Raw genomic sequence first — 23,855 nt, forward strand, 5'->3', positions numbered from 1 at the left:
CTCTTTATCATGTACAGGTAATGACCGAAGCAGCCATGTCCGGTCATTACCTGTACCATTCTGTATGTCAGAACGCCGTGTTCGCGGTCAAGCCATGCGTCAAAGGACGGGAGGAGGGCTCCTATTGTGTATGTTCCATAGGGCTCGTCTTCCAGTTGGCTCTTCCAGCGGTCCCTCTCTCTTTTCCTAGTCTCCTGCAGTCGTGCCTCCAGTTCCCGGGGCGCCAGACGCTCATCGGCAGTTCGGAGTTCTACCCTCTGGTTGTAGCGCTCGGCCAATATTCGAGCGTCCAGCTCCCAAGGCATTTTGCCAGCGAGGACACATGCAGCTGCGTGTCCAATCGTCGAGTATCCTCTTATGATACGCCGTGCAATAACCCTCTGAGGTCTCCGGAGCAGGGCCCGGGTTTTATCATTCAACCTTCCGGCCCATATCGGCGCACCATAAAGTGCCATGCTGCGAATGACATTCGCATATAGGCGCCGACATGGGTCTTTGGGTCCTCCGACGTTCGGCAGGAGTTTACTCAGCGCCGAGGCAGCCCCGATGAGGCGAGGAACCAAGTTTGTAAAATGTCCCTCGAAGTCCCAATATCTGTCTAAAATGAGACCCAAGTATTTAATTTGGGGCTTTAGAGGGACCTCCTCTCCACCAACAGGAATGACTTCGTCGGGCCGAAGCCGCCAGCCCTTTCCTCCAAAGACCACGGCATCAGTCTTGGCTAGTGACACCGTGAGCCCGAGCAAATTGATACGCCCAACTGTTAGCTCGGTTGCCACTGCCGCTCTCCTTAGAGTCTCTTGGTAGTCTCTTCCCCTCACAGCCACCATCGTGTCATCGGCATAACAAATGGTGGCCATGCGGGAAGTTGAACTCCTCTTATGGCCCAGTCGAAGCCGATATTCCAGAGCAGGGGCCCCAGTACCGACCCCTGTGGAACACCGCACTCCATTCGGCGCTCTAAGCGTATACCTCCTGATTCATAGAGCACTACCCTATCTGTAAGGTAGTGCTCTATGATGGTCCTCAAATACACGGGCACACGATGGTGACGAAGTGCCTCTTTTATTACCGAGTAAGGGAGAGAGCCGAAGGCATTGGCAATATCAAGAGATACTGCGATGGCTCCCTCCCTCTTCTCCGCTGCCAGATTGTTGAATTTTTGCAGCTCATCGACTGCGTCTATTGTGGATCGCCCCTCTCGGAACCCAAACTGCCTATCGCAGATGTTTGGGCCCGTGTCCTCCAGATGTTTAATGATGCGCCTTGCAATGATGCGCTCTAACATCTTACCCGTTTCATCCAAGAGGACAATGGGGCGGTATCCTGAGGGAGAATCAGCTGGACGACTCTCCTTTCGCAGTAAACACAGCCTGCCCTCCTTCCAGCAACGAGGAAATGTACCCTCTTGGAGGCAGTCATTGAAGAGGCCACGCAACCTGGTCCCTAGGTGTTTCAGAGCTGGTGATAGAGCCTTCCCTGGCACCCCGTCTGGTCCGGGAGCTTTCTTGCTTGCCCTCATTTTGAATATCGCCCTCATAAATTCGTCATCTGTGACTAACGGGACATCCGAGAGACCCTCCGGCTCTTCCACTGGGGCAGCCATAACAGGTGGAACAAAATTTGGCGCTTCCGGGAAAAGACCCTCTACTACCCTTCTTAGTAGATCCGGTTCCAGAGAGTCCATCGGGGGAGCACATTTTAGTTTGTTCCTGACCAGCTTGTATGGCCGCCCCCATGGGTCTCGATCCAAAGTACTTAGGAATTCCTCTCGAGCCTCGTCCTTGCGCTTGGATATGGCTACTCTAAGAGCCGTCTTTGCAGCTACTAGGGCTTCATGGAGTGTCTCCTCTTCATTCGCCGTGTGATGCCTGCGCCTGCATCTGACATATCTGCGGCGAGCAGCATTAGCAATCACTCGGAGATCGGCAATTTCTTCCGACCACCAGTAAACCTGCTTCCTCCCAGGTAACTTCCTCGACCTCGACATACCGGCATCACACACTGTGGTGAGAGACTTACGGAAGCGGGCTGCTTTTTGTTCAGTCCCTATATTGTCTGGTGGAGGGGCGCACCAAGCCTCGATTATCGCAGCCTCCTCGATCATGTCCCTATCTAGGCTGGACAAAGACCACCTAGGGAAGCAATAGGGGCGAAGCCCACCCGCTGCTTGTAGCAGAGCCTGTGTTGTGACCGCTGGAGATGGAGAGACAGTCATCCTAATGTAAACATGGTCAGAGAGAGTCTCCACGTCCTCCAAGACACGCCAATTATCGATCCGGTGGGCGACAACAGGGGTTGCGAAAGTAACATCGACAATAGATCCTCCCTGTTGGCGCACACATGTATTGGCGCGTCCCCGATTCAGAACCACCAGACCTAATGCCGCCACCCAGTCCCTAAGTGTTTGGCCCCTCGCATCGGTGACTGCAGAACCCCAGGCTGCGCTCTTGGCATTGAGGTCCCCCATTAAGAGTACCGGAGTTGGGGCGAGTCTCCTTATCAGTCTTTCGAGATCGTCAAGATATATCTCGAAATCCGACAGTGGCCTATTAGGGGAGAAGTAAGTTCCGATGAGGATGCCGTTGCCCCATTTGGCTGCTGCGACACCAGGGCCTTTATGAACTGCAGTCAGGGGCGGAAAATTGCCAACGGCTGGTACCACTAGTGCCACTGTCCCGTCACTTGCTCCTACCCAGTTAGGCTGAGGAAGAACAAAATATGGTTCCGCTGCGACGGCCACGCCTACGCCCCACTCTGCTATTACCTGCATCAGCAGATCTTGGGCGCGGGCGCAGTGGTTGAGGTTCGTCTGTAATATTTCAAATGGGCGTGGATGCATTACAGTTCCATCTGTTGTCCCTCCTCAGCCGTATCGGTGTTCCTCTGGTTGGGCCGTTGGATCCGGGCGGGCTCCATACGTCCTTTTATTGGTGGGGGGCAGCAGGATATACCTCCCATATAGTGGCCCGATGGTTTTTTCGCCTGGTGGCATACCGCGCAGAAGGGCTTCTCTGTGCATTCAGGCGCTTTGTGCCCCGGCTTGCTGCATCTGAAGCACAGGCTGCCCCTTTCCACTTGCGACGGGCACGTTGCACGTGTATGCCCCGCCCCCAGACATTTATAGCACCGGAGTGGCGCTGGCTCGAGTGCTTGAACGGTTGCACTTGTCCACCCTATGAGTAATCTACCCCCCTCTAAAATTTTGTTGGCCGCAATAACCGGGCACTTTACAAGGGTGGAACCCGTTCCATTGTAGGAGGTTCGTATGGCACCGACCTTGACCTCTTCAATTTTGCAGCCACCCTTAGTTGCCACTGCCGCTGCAACGGACTCGGTTGTTTCAGACTCAATGATGCCTGAGATTCTAAGTCCGGCCATTTTAATTGGTCGGTACACTCTCGCATCATTGCCGATCAGTCCCTCCAGTTTTTCGCAGATTAAGTCCGCTGCTCTTCCGTTGTCCGTACCGGAAACCTCTAAGATGCGCGCTCCGTCAGCAGTTTTACGGACATTGACGTGGTCTATTCCCACCTCAGCGAGGCTAAAAGACGTCGTTGCCTTGGACAGGAGCGAGGCATAGGTGGCCTCCGAGTCTGGTTTTAACGACAATACTATGGCCGCAGACGATGGGGCCACCAATTTGCGCGGCTTCGGCTTCGGCTTCGGTTTAGCAGCTGGTTTAGCTGCTGCTGCTGCCGTAGACTGCACGGCTTTTTTCTTTGCCTTCCTGCCGAGGACTTCCGTCCATTTCTCATTAGAGGCAGTCGGTGGTGGTTGCGTAGCCACTTGGGGGACCCTCTTTGCTCGGGGAGCCGGGGTGGGAATAGTATTTCCCGCAGGAGAAGTCTCTAGGGGTACCTGCTTGGTAGCCCCTTTTTTCTTCTTACGCCCTGATTTAGGGGCCGGTGCAGCCCTTGCAGGGGGCATCAGTGTCGACCCTGCCTGTTTCTCTGCCACTTTCCTGGGCTTCGTGGTTCTAGAAGCAGGCTCTGGGGCTGGCAGCGGGGTCCAGGGATCATCCGGCAAATCAGTGACTAGGTCCCTAGGGGAATACGAGACTGCAGCATTTGCCGCATCTGCACTTCTTCGGTCCGACGCTAATGGCGGCCGGGCAATCGGCGCCGGGGGGAGTCTGCTCGTTAGGTCGTCAATGCGTGCATTCACCATATTCCCTATCGAGCGATGGAGACTCGCGGACAGTTCCTCTTTGAATTCCGACAAAGCCTGCGTGACGGTTGCCAGCATGCTGTTGCCAGCCTTAGGGGTTTTCAGGCTGAGGTCGCCTGACGGGGCCTCCTTCTTATTCCGCTCGGAGAAGGCCCTTCTTAACGCCTTTACCTCGCTGGTCGCGTGGGCTAACTGCTCCTTCAGCGATTTGTTGGATGCTCGGAGGATATTCAGCTCCTCGTTAGCCTCACGCGAGTCCAGTGTGTTCATCGCCTTTACGATTTGCTGGCAAGCCTCGTTAATTTGTCCGCGGATCGTTCCTTTGATGTTCATACATTTCTTGACGTGTTGCAGCACCCGTTTCGCTGCCTTTCGGGCAACGTCCGCCACATCACCGTCAGCAGATGGGGATAATCGTCCCTCTGGGTCCACGATTTCTACTCCATCCCCATCTGACATTATCTGGTCCTCCGGTCGTTCCTGTTCCACTGTCTCACAAGGTTGCACATGTGTGGCACGCTTGTTGCTTTCTTTTTCAGCAAGCCCTCTGTCTATTCTTTGTAGCAACAGTTTTGCTTTGGCAATACCCACATGTGCCCCGAGGGACTTGGTTTTTGCGACACTTGTTGTTCGAGCTTTGGCCTTGCCCCATTTCCCGCCTCTGCGTGCAGTGTTGATCTTTGGCAGGTTCACATGCCATGTTTCCTCGTCCGAGAAATTGATATTTCGTTTCCGAGCTGTATTTGTCCTAACTTCCCTCTCAACAGTATCATCAGAATCTGTTTCATCAGAGAGCCGATGAAATCGGATTGATTGCACTCTGGACTCCCTCTGGTTGTCGACGACGGGGTCCTCAGACTCCGACCCCTTCCGTACATCAATAGGGCTCCGATCTCTCTCCGTCCCATCTTGACGGCTGCCTCCAGGCATCGACGTCACGTCGATTTCATCCATCTCTGGCTGGCTCTGAAAAGAGCCGTTTGCGCTTTGGCCTTTAGAAAGGCCGTTTTTGTGTTGGCCCTGAGAAGGGCCGTTGTTGTTTTTTAAATTTTTAGAAGCCATTAAATTCCCACGAGTAGGTAAGACTAACGCTCCACAGGGGCAGAGATTACCAGTACCCAAAACTGTGGCCCTATTAACGCTGTGAGGTCGGGCAGTGTCACAGGTGAGGCCACTAACGACTGATGAACACCCCAGCCGCTCTTAAAAAAGAGCACCCCCGCACGGTGAACCGCCATACGAAGGGTTGTGGATTTTTTATTGAGGTTAACTCCTCTTGACCCGGCCGACCAAGGCAAGGCCCTCGGTCCCACACAAGGCTGCTAGACATGTCAACAACACCTTGTGACTGGGATAACGAGTGTTGGAACGGTGGCCGAGGCCTGTCCACCCGGTTTCTGTTGAAAGCAGGTGAACCGTTCCCCCCTACTCCTGGAACGTCCCTAACTCTTCGCCTGCCCGGTATGGGTAGCCCTGTCCGGTATAGCCTCAGAGATCACGGGGACGCGACAGAAGTGTTTCCCTCCCCCCCGGGATGTACCCGGGTGTCGGGTTATTGGCAACAACGGTAAGCAATCCCACGTAGGAGATTAATTACCGTTGCCCCCAGGGCGCACCAGCCATAAGCCATTCCCTTAACTGTGGATCCGCGAGGATCAACAGCTATTGGAATGTCCCAGACCCTCGTGGAGGTTACCCGACCTAGCGCCCCAACCTAACTCAAAACCTAACCTAACTCAAAACCTAACTTAACTCAAAACCTAACCTAACTCAAAACCTAACCTAACTCAAAACCTAACCTAACTCAAAACCTAACCTAACTCAAAACCTAACCTAACTCAAAACCTAACCTAACTCAAAACCTAACCTAACTCAAAACCTAACCTAACTCAAAACCTAACCTAACTCAAAACCTAACCTAACTCAAAACCTAACCTAACTCAAAACCTAACCTAACTCAAAACCTAACCTAACTCAAAACCTAACCTAACTCAAAACCTTACCTAACCACTACTATTGTAAAAGCACGACATGATTCGGAGAAAAATCTTAACAGCGACATTTAACTTCGACGCTTGTAAGTTACCAGTGCCATCTACCGAATGCAGCTTGTATCTAGCAGTGCGAAATATACTTTATACCATCGCTTTCTGCCGAGGAGTAGAACTTATGGCATCAAAATCGTGTGTTAGATTAACCTTAATGTGCTAAACCCAAAAATTAGATAAGACGCAAAAGCTACGGTAAATTTTCCAACGCTCGGAATACACATTTATCTTCGACTTGTATGCGTTTCCGGCTCTTATCTGTGCTGCACAATGTCCTAGATTGCGGTTTTTTATTTTAATATTATGGCGGTACTACTAGTTTAGCCTACTTGTTTGCAGTAACTGAAAACACCCATTTACTGGGTATCTGTACTTTATTAGTTATTAAGACGCCGTTAATTCTACTGTATCCTCAGTAGATGGCGCTAGTAGTAGTGTGATTCCTATATGTTTCAATGAAAATAAAAAGCTAAATAAAACGTTTTCTTTGCTGTTTCAACTACTGATTTTAGTATTATTGTTTAATTAACGGTTTTTATTTTCTTTATAAATAAATGAAGAAATAAAAGTTTTTTTTTTAATGAAGACACCTAATTTTATAAACGATAACCAGCACGGAATGAAATCAATATATGGGTTTTGAATTCCAGGCAAGAGCAACATACTTATGTATACAATTTTTTTTTTTTACATTTCTTTGAAACACATCTGAATCACACTACTACTAGCGCTATCTATTGAGAAGTAGTCTCTTAAAAGCAACAGATATCCAGAAAATTGGTGTTTACGAGTTTTTAGCGACGCAACACAGGTATATATTATAAGCCTTTTAATAGTTATTTGTTTTACAAGGGGGCAAAGTTTGCCTAAAGGTTGACTGGTAGAGAATGCCTTATGGAATTAAGTTCGCCTATTGTACATTGTTTTTTTGTTCAATAAAGATTAAATAAATAAATAAATAAAGTTGTTGTTTAACCGCATGTGCCAATACCAGAGCAATATTGAACCGCGAGGGTAGCGAGTGGTTCAAAAAGTGGAATCTTGAGCGTTGCGAGGGTATTAAGGCACGAGGTTAAACAAACTTTGCCACCGAGTGAAACACAAAATTTTTTACCACACCAACACGAACAAATACTGACTATTAAACATCAATTTTTTTTCCTGCAACGAAAATAAGCACGTTAGAAAACACGGAAAAACAAAAAAGTAATTAATAATAAACCTTTGAATTCAGATTTCTTATTGCAATAATCTAAACATCGAAATTATAAACAAATCACTAATTTTTGTAGTCGGTACCAGCCCTGTTCCTCGCCTTGCTATTGCCTGTTTGTCCCACCCAGCCATACGCAGGCTTCCATCATCAGCTCAGCCCACATAAAATTATTACCATCAGGCGTAAATACTGGTGTGCCTTTGAAATATAAATACACTAAAAACATACATGTATCTATAACATTTGAAAAGTTTTCTCGATTTCTCCAAGATCCCATCATCAGACCCCAACGTGGTGCCAATGGGACCATCTTGGGGTTATACTCATTCGATAAAAAAAAAAAAAATGAAAATCGGTTCACGATTTTCGGAGATATCGAGTAACATACATACGAAAAAAAAAATGTACATTCAGTCGAATTAAGAAACTCCTCGTTTATTTTTGAAGTCGGTTAAAAAAAACTAGCCAAACGGCCCACCAAGGTGTACTGACACGGGATGTGCACGATTAAACTCCTTATTTATTCTCAAACAGAACATAATTCAGTACAAGAGGTCCTTATTCCAAGAAAAATCTTAATAGCGACAACTAATTTTGAGATGCGCCACAACACAGAGACATCAGATCTATTGAGTTTTGTGTGTAAACAGATAAGTTGATCTTAGTACCATTTAGTACTAACGTTGTTGTTACATGTTTGACTACTTATTTACAATCTTTACATTTACTAAGTAGTTACTTCAGTAAATACGCAAGTAACGGGAACGTTATTCCAAAATTTAAAATATTCAAACATCGAAGTTCGATATCACAATAATGAACCCATTAGCGCCATCTGTTAACGGGCGGCCAAACTAACAATTTACCCAATTTTATCTGAGAGTTGCATATTGACTTGATTACTATAAAATTCTAGGCACCTATTAACACATGTTGCACTAGGTTTTAGAATTTTAAGTCTACGGGAACACTTAAATATTTGCTAAGTTCTCTCGAAAAACCAGTACCACTAGCGACATCTAGTAGCGGCCGGTTAAACTAAACTTGTTTGCACTGATGCTTTTGGTAAACGTTCGCGTTACAGGGTTTATTTGCCCTTAACAAAATAATTGTTTAATACAAATTATGTATATGCACTAAATAAGTTTGTTGGTGCGGGAGCTCGAAACAAGCCAACGACGGTTTCTATAATCAATGGTTTAGGATGAAATATTCACGTCGTAAATTATTTCAGGTGGCAAACAAATAGTTAAGTAGTAGGCGTGTAATAGGTTGACATTAAAACAAACATTTTATAAACAATCGATTTATTTCGTCTCTATCAAAAGAAATTCGACTCATTTTCGATCACGTTATTTCGTCGTATAAACTAATATATTTTATTATGTACAAAGAGATGGGGACAGCAGAGAGCGCGGTCTCCGTGTGTCGGGTGTGCGCGCACCGCGCGGCGCGGCTCGGCGGCGGCGCCTACCGCGGCGGCGGCGGCGGGCGCGGCTTGGCGGTGGCGTACGCGATCTCGGAGAGGCGCACGTCGATGGGCGCGCGCTCGTCGTACAGCGTCGGCGCCTGCAGGATGATGCCCGCCGACCCCACCAGCACCGCCAGCGTGAAGATCCACAGGAACAGCCGGTCCAGCACCATCGCCACGTACTTCCAGTCCTCCTTCACCTGCGCACACAGACCCACAGTCAGACGGAACCGTATAACGAACACACACTTGCCGGGTTGTCGTACTATACCCACCCTCGTGGCCTCCTCGTCTTTGCGCGTCTGGTCGGCGATGTAGTTGATGCCGTCGATGGCCTTGTGCAGCTCGGGGCAGCGGTGCCAGCGGCGCAGCGCGTCGCACAGCGCGGGCGCGTCGTGCAGGCGGCAGGCGGCGGCGGGCGGCGGCAGCGGCGCGGGCGGCACCCCCGCCCCCGCCCCCGCGCCACCCACAGCCTCACCCCCGCACCACCCCACCTCGTGCTCCCACTGCACCGCCTCCGTCGCCGTCGCCAGCCCGGCACTGCACAAACGTAAAGCACAATTTTATTCTTTTGAAAAGTCACACGTTAATATACAGTACATTCCTGATACAAGTGTGCTAGGTTGTTGATTACATACGAGGCGATATTGCGCGCGTGATAGCAGCGAGCTGTGTGGTACTCACAAGCGGGAGCGGTGCGGGTCGGGGCGGTAGTGCGGGCGGCGCATGACGAGGAGGCGCGGCAGCACGTGGATGAACACGCGCCGCACCCACGGCGCCATCGTGTGCGTCTGCGGCGACCGGAAGTGCACGTTCAGCACCACCACCGTCACGCATATGCTGGAACACCAAACACCAAACAGCTGATAAATCAAATATTGTTAGTGTTGTGCGTGGACGGAATAACCAAGTGTGGGTAGTTCGGAAAATTCGCACGGATGTCAGAAGGTGTTAATTTCACTTCTAGCCAATGTCTTGTCCGAGACCACAAGGACAACTTCGTCCGTAAAAAGTTGGTAGTTAGTTTTGAATGTATTAAATCCCGATTTAAAAGATACTTATTATCTTACAGTCTACTTATGTCACAATGCGAAAAAAAATATATAAACAATAAAGGCAAATCAAATGTTGAGTTTTAACTTCCATGCTCACCTAAAAGTATCCAGTATCATGGTGAAGAGCACGAACTTGCCGAGCAGCGGCACCACGAGCGAGGTGGGGGGGATGATCTCGGCCAGCAGCAGGAAGAACACGGTCAGCGAGAGCAGGATGGAGATGGAGAGCGACACCTTCTCGCCGCTGTCGGACGGCAGGTAGAACACCAGCACCGTCAGGAACGAGATGCCCATGCACGGGATGATCAGGTTCACGGTGTAGAAGAGCGTCTTGCGCCGCATCGTGATGTTGAACGTGATGTCCAGGTACGGCTCGTCGCAGCACGTGTAGAACTTCTCGTTCCTGCAACAGGCCGGGACCGGGGGTTAGTACACGGGGGCGGGGAGGGAGGGTGGAGCGCACTACGCTATACCATGCGACGGGCGAGCCTGTATACCTCACGGCCGGCACCTCCAGGATGTCCCACTCCACGGAGGTGTAGAACTCGGAGAGGTCGACGCCGAGCTCCACCACGTTGGTGCCGCGCGCCTCGTCGATGTGCCGCAGGTCCACCTGCAACAAGGCCAGGGTCACTAGTGGTCACGGTGTGCGAGGAGCGAGAGCGAGGGGCTGGGACAGTATTAGGCACCTGGAAGCCGTCGTAGGTCCAGGAGCCGAACTTCATGACGCAGGTCTGCTGGTCGAAGGGGAAGTACTCGACGTCGATCTCGCAGGAGGACTTGTAGATGGCAGGCGGGCGCCACTCCACGCGGCCCGTGTAGTTCAGCGTGGCCTTGGTCGCCAGCGTCACCTCGAAGTTCCCGTCGGCACTGCAACCACAAATTAGGTTTGAACAGAGTACAGAGAACAGCGACTGTCGCCAATCTTTTGTATCAGGGTACAGATAAGAAGAGGCCGGTATCGGCACTGACTTGTTGTAGAGCACGATGTCGGGCCGCCAGATGTGGTCGGAGGGCACGTGCAGCATCTCCACGCCGCCGTACTCGCGCGGTTCCCACGACAGCTTGTAGTCGTACCAGCTCTGGAACAACACACACTTACATTACAATCTCATTACATTAACTATTACCTACATCTCGCGTCTATTACAAGTAACAAGTTAACACAGTTATTACAAGTAAAGACGTATTTATTAATCACTAACTTTTTGAATTAATGCGATTGGTATTGTTTATTATTAGAGTAAGGTCTTTTTTAGAGTAAGTTTGCATGCACCCTTGTCATATGTATGAATGACTGTTTGTGTTGTAAATAAATAAAAAGATTACGAATAAATTATTCTTAATTGAACGAAAAAAGCTCTATAATATTCTAGTTTCCTATACTTAGAATAAAATATTTTATGCAGTGCACGAAAAAAAAGCCCCACATAATTAGAAGAAAAATATAGACAGTAGTTATTTTTACACATAATTTATATTTAATAAGTCAAAGAGAAATATATAAAGTAATTAAATTGACCGTGATGTCACTCCTCAGTATTTCATATTAATTCTATATTAGCAAATCGTTTTGACAGTTCATAAAAAGAAGCTGATTTGACTAGTAGGAAACTAGCCTATTTTGTGCGTATTTTGAATACTTTAAGGCTCAATTAAAAAAGGCAGTTACCTATACATAAGTAATCGTTTCACGTACCTGCTCCACCCAAAGGTTGGTTGTCATGATTTGATTTTTGAGGTTCTGCAACAAAGAGAAGTGCATTAAATCGTTTATCTAGTGTGCGCTCGTATGTTTATGACGGAGACAGGTGCGGAGATGCAGCGGAGCGGCAGAGCGGCACTCACCACGTCGATGAGCTGGCTGAGCTTGAGCTTGATGCGCACGGCGAGCGCGTCGCTCACGTTGAGCACGGGCCGCACCAGCTTGTTGTAGTTGCTGAGCAGGTCGTCGTACAGCCGCTTGGCGTCGGGGTTGCCGGCGCAGCCTGCAACACACGCACACACACGTCAGCGTGGAGCACACACGCACGGTGCACATACACACACAGAGAGCGAGGAGAGACACGCACACTCACCGGCCAGCAGCAGCGCCAGCAGCAGCAGGGGGCAGGCGGGCGCGGCGCGGGGGGCGCGGGGGCGCATGGCGGCGCGCGCATGGCGTCAGCGCATCGCCGCGCACGCCGCGAGCCCGCTGCAACAACCACACGCCGCTTCATCATCTCTGCTCATGCGCAATGCCCATTCAACATCACGATCAATTCATGCTTTTCCGGCCGTATTCGAACAATGTCACATTACCATGTCACAGGGATGATACTTATATACCAATTCTGTGAGTTTAAAGTTGATGATTCACTATAAAATGGCATTATTCTAACACGGCCATCCGTCCCATGGGTCCCATCACACGTGTTGACTAATATTATATGTGTTTTATAGACTTAGAGGGTGCGCTCAGGGGCGACTTTCGTTGCGACTTTTTTGTCTCTCGCACCATCGGACTACCCCTTAGTCCCACACCTAGCGACCCAACTTTTCATAGAAACACGTCCAAGAGACAAAAAAGTAGCAGTGAAAAGTCGCCCGTGCTGGGCGCATCCTCTATTTATCCAATATTGTATACCTATCACATTGGCAAAAATACATCGTCTCAATTTTAGTAAATCATTCAGGCTACGGAAATATGAATACGAGGCTAACCCATGCACTGCCGTGTTCTTGCCATGAACAAATCTCCCTAAAATGATTTACCCACCTACTTTCGTAATGTTGAGTCAACAATAATCACATTGGCGTAATTTAGGGAATGAGTTGTGTGTATTAAGATTTTATATTTATCATCTCTAACCAAAATAATGATGACTTAAAGTTACCTTTCTCTATACTCATATAAATATAATATTAACCTGTATCAAGTATATCCCTAATTAACCAAAACACAAGGAGTAATAACCAGCCCACAAAATTAAATTTTTGAAAAAATCACCGACATGCTGGACGTAGCTAAGAACACTCCCGACTAACTCAGCTTTCAAACAAAAAAAACTAAACCTAAATCGGTTCATCCGTTTGGGACCTACGATGCCACAGACAGACACGTCAAACTTATAACACCCCGTCGTTTTTGCGTCGGGGGTTAGAAATTAAATCAGAATTAAGTCTCGCGTGAGAATGGTCCTACCGCGAAAAGAGAGTTAATAAATATCGCGATAACATCGCAGCGCGCAGCGTGAGTCAGCTCAGCACCGCGCACCCCGCACCCCGCACCCCACACCTCACGACTACCTAAATGTAATTAGAGTTCGTGTTTGATTTCATCACTCCACCATCAAATCGAATTTGTTCAACTTATCTTTAATTAGGTACGTAATTAACAAGTGGATAGGTATTTGCTGCTTGTAGGCACCGTTAATAATAATCGGCAGTACGAAGATTTGTGACTATGGCACTAATATAAACAGAAACAGAGTATAAATAATTGTATTGAATCGGTTATTGGCCACCTGTGCCGCGACCGCTAGCTGTAATCATGAGTGTGCTGAAACAAGTATCGCAATAACAACAGAACATCCCCACAAGTGGAAACATTCATTATTAGGTTAATTTGCTGTTTCTCTTGTTGCTGCCACTCCAGGTGTACCTATCGCATCAGCACCTGCTTATTACATTTTAACATCTAATCTACCGATGTTATAAATTCTCATTAAACAGACGACGAGCATTATACTTATTGGTTACTGAAGTATGAAATCAAAGTTAATTTTGATTACTTGTCATCAACAAGTATTTGGTTACTGTCGGAGCGAAAACAGCTTTAAAGATTAGTTTCGGGAGGTGTAACGGGCTAATTGTCTATTACAATCTCATATTTTATTTCCCGAAATCATCGGTGAGGGTCAATCGGTCCTCGCTAGGAGTACGGGCGGCCGATTGCCATTAGATAGGTACGAAGTGTGCGTTTCGTTTAGGTTTGGTTTTGTTGTCTGTTAGGTTAGGTTGGCATTACAATAATAATGTAGTGTGTACTGTAGCTATTTGTTGAATGATTTTAAATTATGTATTTGGTGAACTATAAAAATGATTCAAGGGTTTCTTCTTTCCGAGTATAGGCGTACATACACTTGAATAATTTCGATTTGCTATTACTAGTAGGAAGGTTGAGTCTTTACTCGTTATTGGCGCGCGATGCAGCACGGCGGCGATTTTAAAATATTTGTTTTTCTATTGCCTACGCGCATGATTATGCACATATTTACCCACGAAAGCACGGAGACGGTATAATATGCGTTTAGGGTGAGAGATTGTGCGTTTGTTTGTTTGTGCAAAACGAATGTTACCAATTATCTCCTAAAGTACTGAACCGATTTTAATGCGGTTTTCAGTAATGGGTATTGGGTTTGTGGTTGATTGGCGAATGTTCTTAAATAAATGTTACGGTGGTAACTCACTAGGGGGCGCTGCAGTAGTCATTTGTTAATGCAACAAATGTTACCAATTATTATGACCATTGAATTGAATTGTTACTTTTTTCAGGTTCTGAGCTCAACAGTAACAATGCATCGTAAAATTGGTTTGTGATGGTTGGTTCGCAGCTCGCAGGTGCTCGAGAACTCGAGACGAGACATGTGAGCTGCCGCGGCGGCGGCGGTGCGACATGCTCCCGCCTCGCCTCGCGCTGCCGGCGCCGCGCGGCGCTCTAATGTGTCATGGTGACGGAATTCTAATCCAGTGCTGCTTATCGACTATGTATTTGCTTTTACCGAAACGTTCAGTAATTCAGGTACGTGACTAGATGGGAGTTCGGAGGCTCGAAAATATTGCTGTGGTTTATTGAAAGATTCGAATAGGTAAGGCGACAAACACCATTCGGTGAGATTGATAATGTGATCGTGACGAATGCCTGCCGTGGTGCGTGAAAACATGAAACAGCTTATTTATTTAACACATATTTGTACGCATTTAATTAATGCTACAGCGTGCAATATATAGCGATGTAACAATAAGACACTTGATTTTACATGAATTTTCCTAAATCCCGTTAAGTAGGTAAGTGAAGGTTGAGTGATGCCGACTGGACTTTCATAACCATACCTATAATACCATAAAGGTGGTATCTTTGCATGCCCTGTTTATTGTAGCGGTGAGTGGTAAAATGTTAGCGAGCAAACCAGAAAACTCATACCGACTCGGTGGATGTCTAATCTATAGATAGGCTCACCAGTATGCACATTGCACTCGTAGATCTTCATCGTAATACGTAATCTCATCTCATATTGTTAACTTCTTGGTGAAGTGAATATATTAACTATGAATATAATACGGTGAATAGCCACTCATAAAACCTCATGGTTTTATCTACTTTTCTCAATTTGAACTATGCATGGCGTTACGTGGATGACAAACGTTTCCTGATAAAAGCTAATCGAAATAAAAATGTATCGAAATAACACATGACAATGAAAATCAATCAACGGCAATCGTTTTCGTAGAACCCCATTAATCGGGTTCTTTCTACTAAACGGACTAATTCTTGGGACAAGTAGCCAAGCTGGCTCCAGGCTCCCTTGAGCACAATTCCTGGATAATGAAAGAACTAGGATTACAACACAACATGCAGGAAAGTGATACTTTGATGTTCAGCACCTGACGGAAGGAGCCTTTTACCGAAATCGTAATGTGATAATATTTTCTACAGTATGTGGATTCCATACGGGCGAACAGTTGGAAATATCCGTGGACACAGTAAATAAAATACTAGATAGTTTTCCAATATATATTTGTGCCGACCGCACAGGCAAACGAACTGAACCAAACTGACATGTTTACATAATGTGACATTGTCTAGAAGACGATTCTATTCAACCAGTAGAGTTTATAATGGTGCACATACGAACTTCATAGCTAATAAACTTACGTAGGTTCTAACATTGGCCCTTGAACCAATATAAACTCATGTACATCACATACATTAAACACATAGTAATCTAAGCAAATACATTAGACACATCCGCTGTCTAAAAACAAAACATTACCTACAACACAAAAATAGGCATAGCAAAGGTGTCAGTAAATTTCGTAAAGTATCCGTAACATATAAAACTACAAATAGTCAAAACATACATGAAACGGATCTAAAACAAACTATACCTTCACAAATATATAGTATATTGCTTAGAGCCAAGTCACTTATTTAATGATACAAATAAATGACTAACAAACTTATCATGTTTTTCTTTTGCCAATGGTTTCGTTAAAACATCAGCCACCATTTCATCAGTTGATAGGTATTTCAAAACGACAGTACCTTCCTCAACGATTTCCCTGATGAAGTGATGCCGTACATCGATGTGCTTCGTTCTGGCGTGGTACATAGAATTAGCACACAATTTCAGTGCAGACTGATTGTCATTAAACAAAGTAATCCTATACTGTACCCCGTAAATTTCGAACAGAAACTTGCGTAGAAAGAGAGCCTCTTTACAAGCATCTGACAGACACATGTACTCACTCTCCGTGCTTGAAAGAGCGACTGTCTTTTGTCTCCTACTCTCCCATGAGATAGTAGAATTTCCGATTTTGAACACAAAACCGGTATAAGACCGGCGATCGATCTCATTTGACGCAAAATCAGCATCAGCATATGCGACGATGTCTAAACCTGACTTCTGAAAAGTTAAACAATGATTAAGCGTACCTTTCAGATAGCGAAGAACGCGTTTCGCCGCCTTCCAGTGAGTCTCGTCGTACGTGTCGTTGAACTGGCTGAGTGAGCTGACAGCATGCGCAATATCTGGTCGCGTACATACCGCTATGTACATTAGACATCCTATCAGGCCTCTGTAGTCGTGCGTACAATCTTTCTTTGTAGATTTCACGAGCTTCAGACCTGTTTCCATAGGTGTTCGTGCAGGTTTGCAGTCTGACATATGAAATCGTTCTAGCACCTTCTTAATATAGCTTGACTGGTCTAGAGTAATCTCGTCATTCTGTCTGCAAAGCCTCATTCCAAGAATGTGATGAGCTGGCCCTAAATCTTTGATTTCAAAGGCCTTCTTTAATTCTTCTTTAATTCCAGCCGTATCTCGGCAATCAGCTGAAGAAAACAACATTATGTCATCAACATAGAGCGCAATTATAATAATGGATTTCCCGCTCGACTTGACATAAACACAAGGTTCGGAAGATAAACGTTTGAACTTCATTTTGTTTGTCAAAACGCCATTTATTTTCTCATACCAAGACTTCGAAGCTTGCTTCAGTCCGTATATGGCCTTATTCAACTTGTAAACTTTATCTTCTTGGCCCTTAATCTTATAGCCTTCTGGCTGCTCCATAAAAACGGTTTCTTTTAAATCTCCATTCAAAAACGCCGTTTTTACATCAAGATGCTCGATATTCATGTTATGTTCCGTTGCTAAAGCTAGTAACGTACGTATAGTGGAATATCTTACTACAGGAGAAAACGTTTCCTCGTAATCAATACCGTATTTCTGGGTATAACCTTTTGCAACAAGGCGCGCTTTGTATCTCAGTATTTCCCCATCGAGGCCAAGCTTTCTTTTAAAGATCCACTTGCATTTGACAGGCCGTTGCTTCGCATCGCGGTCAGTCAGAGTCCAACACTTATTATCGATGAAGGATTTATACTCTTCCGCCATCGCGGCTTTCCACTTACTCGCATCCGGGCCACTCAGCGCCTCGCGAACTGTTAGAGGGTCCCCGTTGTCACTGCAAACAGTGTTTGCTATATTAGCAGACTCAAACTCACTCGTTCCATCCGTAGAGTTTTCAAAGTCTTCCAGTGTTGAATCTCCTGGGACATACGTCTCATCCGCAGGGTCATCTGGGGTCTCACTGCTGCTCTCAGAATCATCTGTTGTAATGACGCTGTTATCTTGAGCGTTTTCATCAGATATTTCTGCGGGCTCTTGGGGTAAAACGGGTAAAGCGGGTTGCACCTGAGTATTATCAGCGACAGTTACATTGTTCGTCAAACTAATCTGAGTGTAACGTGAACTGTCATACTCATCTGATGAAGTGTCATTCCAAAAAGCATGTTCTAGAAAAATCACGTTTCTAGCTTTTATGACAGTCTTCGGGTTCTCCGGATCTATCAGTCTGTAACCTTTTGTGTCGTCACAGTATCCGGCAAAAATATACTTCTTACTTTTGGGATCCAGTTTGTCCCGTTTGTGCTGAAGGGCATACGCTTGACAGCCAAAAATGCGCAGGTAGCTAAGATTCTCCTTTTTACCTGTCCACTTTTCTTCTGGTGTACTGCCCATCACAGCCTTAGTCGGAGAGCGATTCTTAAGGTAGACGGCGGTGTTGACCGCTTCTGCCCAGAATTCCTTCTTCAAGCCTGCTTCCTGAAGCATGCACCTGGCTTTCTCCGTAACGCTTCTTATCGCGCGCTCCGCGACTCCGTTCTGAGCTGATGACCTTGGAACCGTGGTCTGATGTCGAATTCCATGCGCCTTCAGGAACTTCTGAAATTTAGAATTGACATATTCACCACCATTGTCACTACGAAGAACTTTTATTTTTCTTATTGGTTTGGTTTTCCACGAGAGCTTTGAATTCTTTAAACATCTCAAAAAACCTCATCCTTCCGCCTAAGAAAATAAACAAATGTTTTTCTTGACAAGTCATCAATGAACAACAGGAAATATCTTTTCCCACCTATGGACGGACACGGTAGTGGTCCCATGACGTCACTGTGAACTAACCCAAGGATTTCCTTAGCCCTGGTCTCAGATTTCTTCGGAAATGGCAACTTAGTCTGTTTACCTAAAATACAGGAAACACACGACTCAAAATTATTGTTGTCATAAGAAATACCAGTGACCATACCTTTTCTCAGTAACTCCATACTGCGGGCGTTCAGATGAGATAGACGTCGATGCCAAACTTGTTGTGTTGACTGGCTTCCAGTAGCAGGGATCTGTGGCGCTTGCTTCACGCTCTCAGCAACAGAACGTGCCGGCACCGCTACGCTGTCACCTGTACCTAAAGACAAAGACATAGCCTGCGAAGATGGCTCGCTACACAAAGCAGAAAGAGTTTCAATGGCATCGAGTTGATAAATACCATCTCTTAGAGTAGCTGTAGCTAAAACCTGCCCTTTGTCTAAAACTTTACACACGCCAGAACGAAACACAATTTCGTAACCTTTCCTATCCATAGCACTAACAGATAATAAATTTGCAGACAATTTAGGTACTAAGTACACATTACTTATAGATCTCACACTATTGTCCTTTAACAAAGCTTGAGCAGTTCCTTTCCCAGCTGTCAATAAGGCTTCACCATTCGCAATGTATACCTTCTTTGGTTTATCAGTAGTAAAATCTGATAAAAGGCTGCGATCGTTGCAGAAATGCTGTGCCGCACCACTGTCGACGTACCAAACGTCACGGTTGGCTCCTGCGGCCAATGCAGTAAGCATCGACTGGCTTTTCATGCCACTCTTCTTGCCGTCAGAGTTTTCTGGACAATCCTTCTTGGTGTGTCCACTCTTTTTGCATCTGAAGCATTTAATTGGATTGCGTGCTTTCCGAGTTGCAAAAGCCGTAGCATCTTCACTTTTCTCATTGCGTCTTGAATTTTCTAGAAGCAATTTGGCTTTGACATTTTCGCTTGACAGTGACGTGTTCGAATTTTCTAGAGCCATTATCAACGGGTCGTAATCGCTTGTCAAGCCACTGAGTAAAATCACGGCCACGAAGTCATCTTCCAATGCCTTCCCGATGTCGCTCAGCTGTTGCGATATATCCATGACCTTGTTGACGTAAACCTCCATGCTACCACATTCGCCCAGTTTGATGGCGAACAATGTGCGTAGCAGTCCGAGCCGTCGTGACAAGCCTCGGTCCTCGTATGCCTTTTGCAGGTTGCTCCACGCTTCGCGAGCCGTCTTGGCATTTCTAATTTGTGGAAACACACAAGGCTGTACGTTTAAGGCGATTTTCGCGAGCGCCTTCTCCTGCTTCTTCGCGTCTTCATTTTTATTTTCAGGCGTGCTTATACATTCCCAAAGATCATCGTGGATAAGCACCATCCGCATCATAAACTTCCAAGATGAATAATTCTGTATTCCAGACAGTTTTTCGATGAAACCATTCTGACTGGCAGATGCCATCTTTTGTTTTTGTTGCGAAAATTTTTGAAAATAATTTGATGAAATTTCTCGCGAACACTTCGGAAAATTAATACTATCGTAGCAAATTTACTGCATGATCTGCTACCAAGTTGGAAATATCCGTGGACACAGTAAATAAAATACTAGATAGTTTTCCAATATATATTTGTGCCGACCGCACAGGCAAACGAACTGAACCAAACTGACATGTTTACATAATGTGACATTGTCTAGAAGACGATTCTATTCAACCAGTAGAGTTTATAATGGTGCACATACGAACTTCATAGCTAATAAACTTACGTAGGTTCTAACACGAACCAGTTATAGTATCTGATCATCTCGTATATCAATCGTATATCATATAACTATAACTGAATATTCATTTTGTTAAAAAGTATTATTAATTAAGAGTATAATTTTTTTTTATCTGATCAAGCTGCATGTCGTAATGACGATTAGGTAGGTAAGTTAATTGATGTGGACGTAATATATTGCCGACCGATCGGTCTGGCTCAGTCGGTAGTGACCCTGCCTGCTACGCCGCGGTCCTGGGTTCGAACCCCGGTAAGGGCATTTATTTGTGTGATGACGACAGATATTTGTTCCTGAGTCATGGATGTTTTCTATGTTTATATGTATTTATCTATTTAAGTACGTATATTGTCGCTTAGCACTCATAGTACAAGCTTTGCTTAGTTTGGAGCTAAGTTGATCTGTGTAAGGTGTCCCCAATATTTATTTATTTATTATTTTTGTATAAATCTCGTCTATTAAACAAAAAACCATGTAGTTAGGCTCCTTAGGTCCAATACTAATCGTTATTAAGATATTCGCCCGTATCGAATACACACGCTGTATAATGAAAACTAGATAGAAATCTGCATGGGGTTTCGCTTTGTTTGTTCGCAAGGGCATTCACAGGACACCATTACCTCTATAGGTATAATCCGTACAATCAAATACCACATAGATATAATGATTATTAAGGACACGCTTTCTATTCGGACACTGAGTCGTGCAGACTGCGTGCTTGTATTTTACTTCAGTCGTCAGAAACCATCGTACGATGTGACTAACGACCGCAAACGATTTGAAAAGAACTTTATGAAACTTTATCAATAACTTAAAGTTCAAAATAAATGTTGATTGGAGCTTTCTATAAAATCTATATTAAGTACTTGGCCGCACCTGAGCATTGTATTTTATTTGTATTTATCTTGACCTTTCTGTAAACTATACAATTGTTCCTTGGTGCATGCATTGTGTTTCATTAGTGTGTTGAACTCTGATGATGGCTTGATGGGTAGGGTAGATGTTTATGCAGGTTAGGTACATGCTGTAGGGGCTCGGCGCCACCACAAGGTCGAACTAGGACGCGGACGGGGCATCCATCATACAAACGATAAAGCCTCGTCGACAGTTCAGCCGAGTCACGTCGGTGATGATTGGCAAAAGAGTAAAATAGCAGATTGCGCGCTTTCTGTTGCTGGCCAAACTTGTGCGTATCTTTATCGAGTTTCTACATGGATAAGTATCGGCTAAAAGAAAGATAACCGGTGTCATAGAGAACATTATCGTTTGCAAGGACTTCGAATAATGTATAGTTATGTTTGAATGTTATGAATATTTTGAACGTTCTGTTGTGATCATCACGTCTCTCATCACACTACAGCGCCGGAAACGAAAATATCATGCTTACTTATACTAGTGAACATTATTTTACCGATTTAACTTGTCTCTAAGTAGGTACAGATATTCTTCGTATTGAATTAGTTTGTACGCATGAAAGGCTACGTATTTATTCGTTTTCGAAGCATCGACGAGTACTTGTGGGACAAATACCCTTTATGTTTACGAAGAAACTAAAAACTAAATAAAATAAGTAGCGTCCACTTCAACATGAAAACAGCGACAGACGTATCTACTAACTCACTGCTGTGTTTACCGATTGTAGCGTTACCGTTTAGCGATTGTTACTATGGACCATTGGACACGAGTGGGTGAATGAATAATAGAGCTACTTTTACTAATGATTGTACAGGCTCTATAAGGGCTTGGCTTTAATTTCCTTATGGCTTTCTTCAGTGATGTAAAGACCCACTTTATTTCCCTATTAAAAATATCAGTGTCGTATTCATAGTTCTTTTTTATTTTGACTTAGTGACCTTAAATTGACGATCGTGTTGGGCTGAGCATAACTTTAAAAAAGAGTCAGTACTCGTTGTACGTTAAAAGTAATGATTAACATTGTTAATTATTTAAAAATTGTGTATTTAGTCATGATTGACATTGTTTATTTTCATTGATGCATAATGTTTACAAAGGCACAACGGTGCCGTGTAGCTAAAATAGTATTGGGTAACAGGTTTATAAAGTGCATGACGAGTGTGAAGTACTTAAATGACATGAAAGGCAAGCGGTTGTAGACGTTGTACGCCTACAGGCTTGAGTGCGCCGGCCCGCTTACTTCTGTGCACGCAAGAAGCTACTGCAGCGTTCATGTAAGGCATTCAAGTGTCTTACAAAGGTTTACTTCAATTACCTAGTTTTTTATAGTGTTTCCCAAGTAAAGGGTCTTCCAACTAAAGTTTTTCTTCGTTAAACAAATCTCGTTATTTGTTTCGTTTGTTGTTATGCGCTATCATATCATGCTGTTTTTGTCAGGATCATAAATTGGTATAAGTATTAAATCTCGGATTTATTACATTTTCTATGTATAAAAAAATTGTGTAAATATTCAGCAAATGTAACCAAGTTAACTTCATATTAAAGATAAGATTTTTGAGGTAAAGTAAGGTGCTATTAGGAATAAGTGGTGGCCCGTGCCGCGGGGCCGGCGGAGGCGCCGCGGCACCAGCATCGATCCCGCGCTGCGGGCCGTGTAGCCGAGCCAGCGAGGTGCTCGGCCCCGCGGCGCGAGGCGCGGCTCGGCACCACGGGCCGTGCGTGCGTGTTAACGTGGTACAAAGTCGAGGCTCACTGGGACGTCCTTGCCTGCAATTCCAAAGCTTCAATTCATGGTGCGTTCACGTAAGAATGGTCACTTGGCGCTGAGGGAGCACAGAGTTGTGGCGGAGTCGCGGTCGGGTCGGGCGGGCGCGGGTCAGAGCGGCATGGTACGCGCGCGGACTGCTAGGGCGCGTCGACGACTGCCGCCCGCCGCTCCGCCGCCGCCACCGCCGCCGTCGCGCAGGCGTGCCGCGAGCGCGCCGCCGCGCCGCGAGCGCTGCACTCGCCACGTGGCCGACACGCAGCGCGCCCGCTGATAACAATCGCCTATATGCCATACACCGACGCGTGTTTTACATAACTTTATCTGGTTAACAACAGGAGACTCTGCCCATAATCTCTATCCACTGTTTTTTTCAGAAATTATAAACTTGACAAACTATTTCGGCCAGCGGCGGCTTATAGTTTGATAAACGGGCGGCCTGTATGATAATAATGATAAATTTCAAATCAAAGTATACATAGATACTTTCAAAAAAAAAAATTGTAGCTTCAAACTACAGATTTGTAGTGTATTTATTTAGATAGGTAGTTGATATAACTGCAATAAATTTGATGACGTGCAATTTTTCTTTGTCTGTTGTTTGTTCTTTTCAATGTCTTATTGTCAATGTATCGAGTAAACATTCCATTTACTCACTCGACTTCCGGAGTTACACAAACTGTTTCAAACTTATGAAAAAAATAACGATTGAGCCTATATACGTCCCACTGCTGGGCACAGGCCTCCACTCATAAA

General features: G+C 45.5%; 2 protein-coding genes across 6 annotated transcripts; both read right to left on the reverse strand.

Annotated features, from left to right (window-relative positions):
- Positions 1-8,730: 8,730 nt before the first annotated feature.
- Positions 8,731-23,237, reverse strand: LOC125242599 (acetylcholine receptor subunit alpha-like). Of its 5 annotated transcripts, none has more exons than XM_048151393.1 (11): positions 23,102-23,237; positions 12,039-12,154; positions 11,809-11,948; positions 11,660-11,704; positions 10,933-11,042; positions 10,650-10,830; positions 10,458-10,573; positions 10,058-10,363; positions 9,590-9,745; positions 9,181-9,445; positions 8,731-9,105 (listed from the first exon to the last, which is right to left on the reverse strand). In XM_048151393.1, exons 2-11 carry the CDS (start codon positions 12,103-12,105, stop codon positions 8,905-8,907), a joined length of 1,587 nt encoding a protein of 528 aa, XP_048007350.1. In that variant the 5' UTR covers positions 12,106-12,154; positions 23,102-23,237; the 3' UTR covers positions 8,731-8,904. The 5 variants fall into 5 exon arrangements, with proteins under 5 accessions (XP_048007350.1, XP_048007349.1, XP_048007348.1 ...); XM_048151392.1 differs by having other exon boundaries at positions 12,033-12,154; XM_048151391.1 differs by having other exon boundaries at positions 10,650-11,042.
- LOC125242600 lies at positions 16,570-19,288 on the reverse strand. The gene is made up of 2 exons (XM_048151394.1): positions 18,817-19,288; positions 16,570-18,452 (listed from the first exon to the last, which is right to left on the reverse strand). The coding sequence occupies exons 1-2, from the start codon at positions 19,145-19,147 to the stop codon at positions 18,274-18,276; spliced, it is 510 nt and encodes a 169-aa protein (XP_048007351.1). The 5' UTR covers positions 19,148-19,288; the 3' UTR covers positions 16,570-18,273.
- Positions 23,238-23,855: the final 618 nt, after the last annotated feature.

Source organism: Leguminivora glycinivorella, chromosome 3, assembly GCF_023078275.1.
Source record: "Leguminivora glycinivorella isolate SPB_JAAS2020 chromosome 3, LegGlyc_1.1, whole genome shotgun sequence".
Lineage (NCBI taxonomy): Eukaryota > Metazoa > Arthropoda > Insecta > Lepidoptera > Tortricidae > Leguminivora > Leguminivora glycinivorella.

Coding starts and splice junctions, on each gene's coding strand:
- LOC125242599 (XM_048151388.1), bottom strand. CDS start 12,105: ATGCGCCCCCGCGCCCCCCGCGCCGCGCCCGCCTGCCCCCTGCTGCTG. Junction 11,043..11,659: donor CCAACCTTTGGGTGGAGCAG/GTACGTGAAACG, acceptor GTGTTGTTCCAG/AGCTGGTACGACTACAAGCT. Junction 9,106..9,180: donor AAGACGAGGAGGCCACGAGG/GTGGGTATAGTA, acceptor CTGTGTGCGCAG/GTGAAGGAGGACTGGAAGTA.
- LOC125242600 (XM_048151394.1), bottom strand. CDS start 19,147: ATGGATAGGAAAGGTTACGAAATTGTGTTTCGTTCTGGCGTGTGTAAA. Junction 18,453..18,816: donor TATGGAGTTACTGAGAAAAG/GTATGGTCACTG, acceptor TCTAAATTTCAG/AAGTTCCTGAAGGCGCATGG.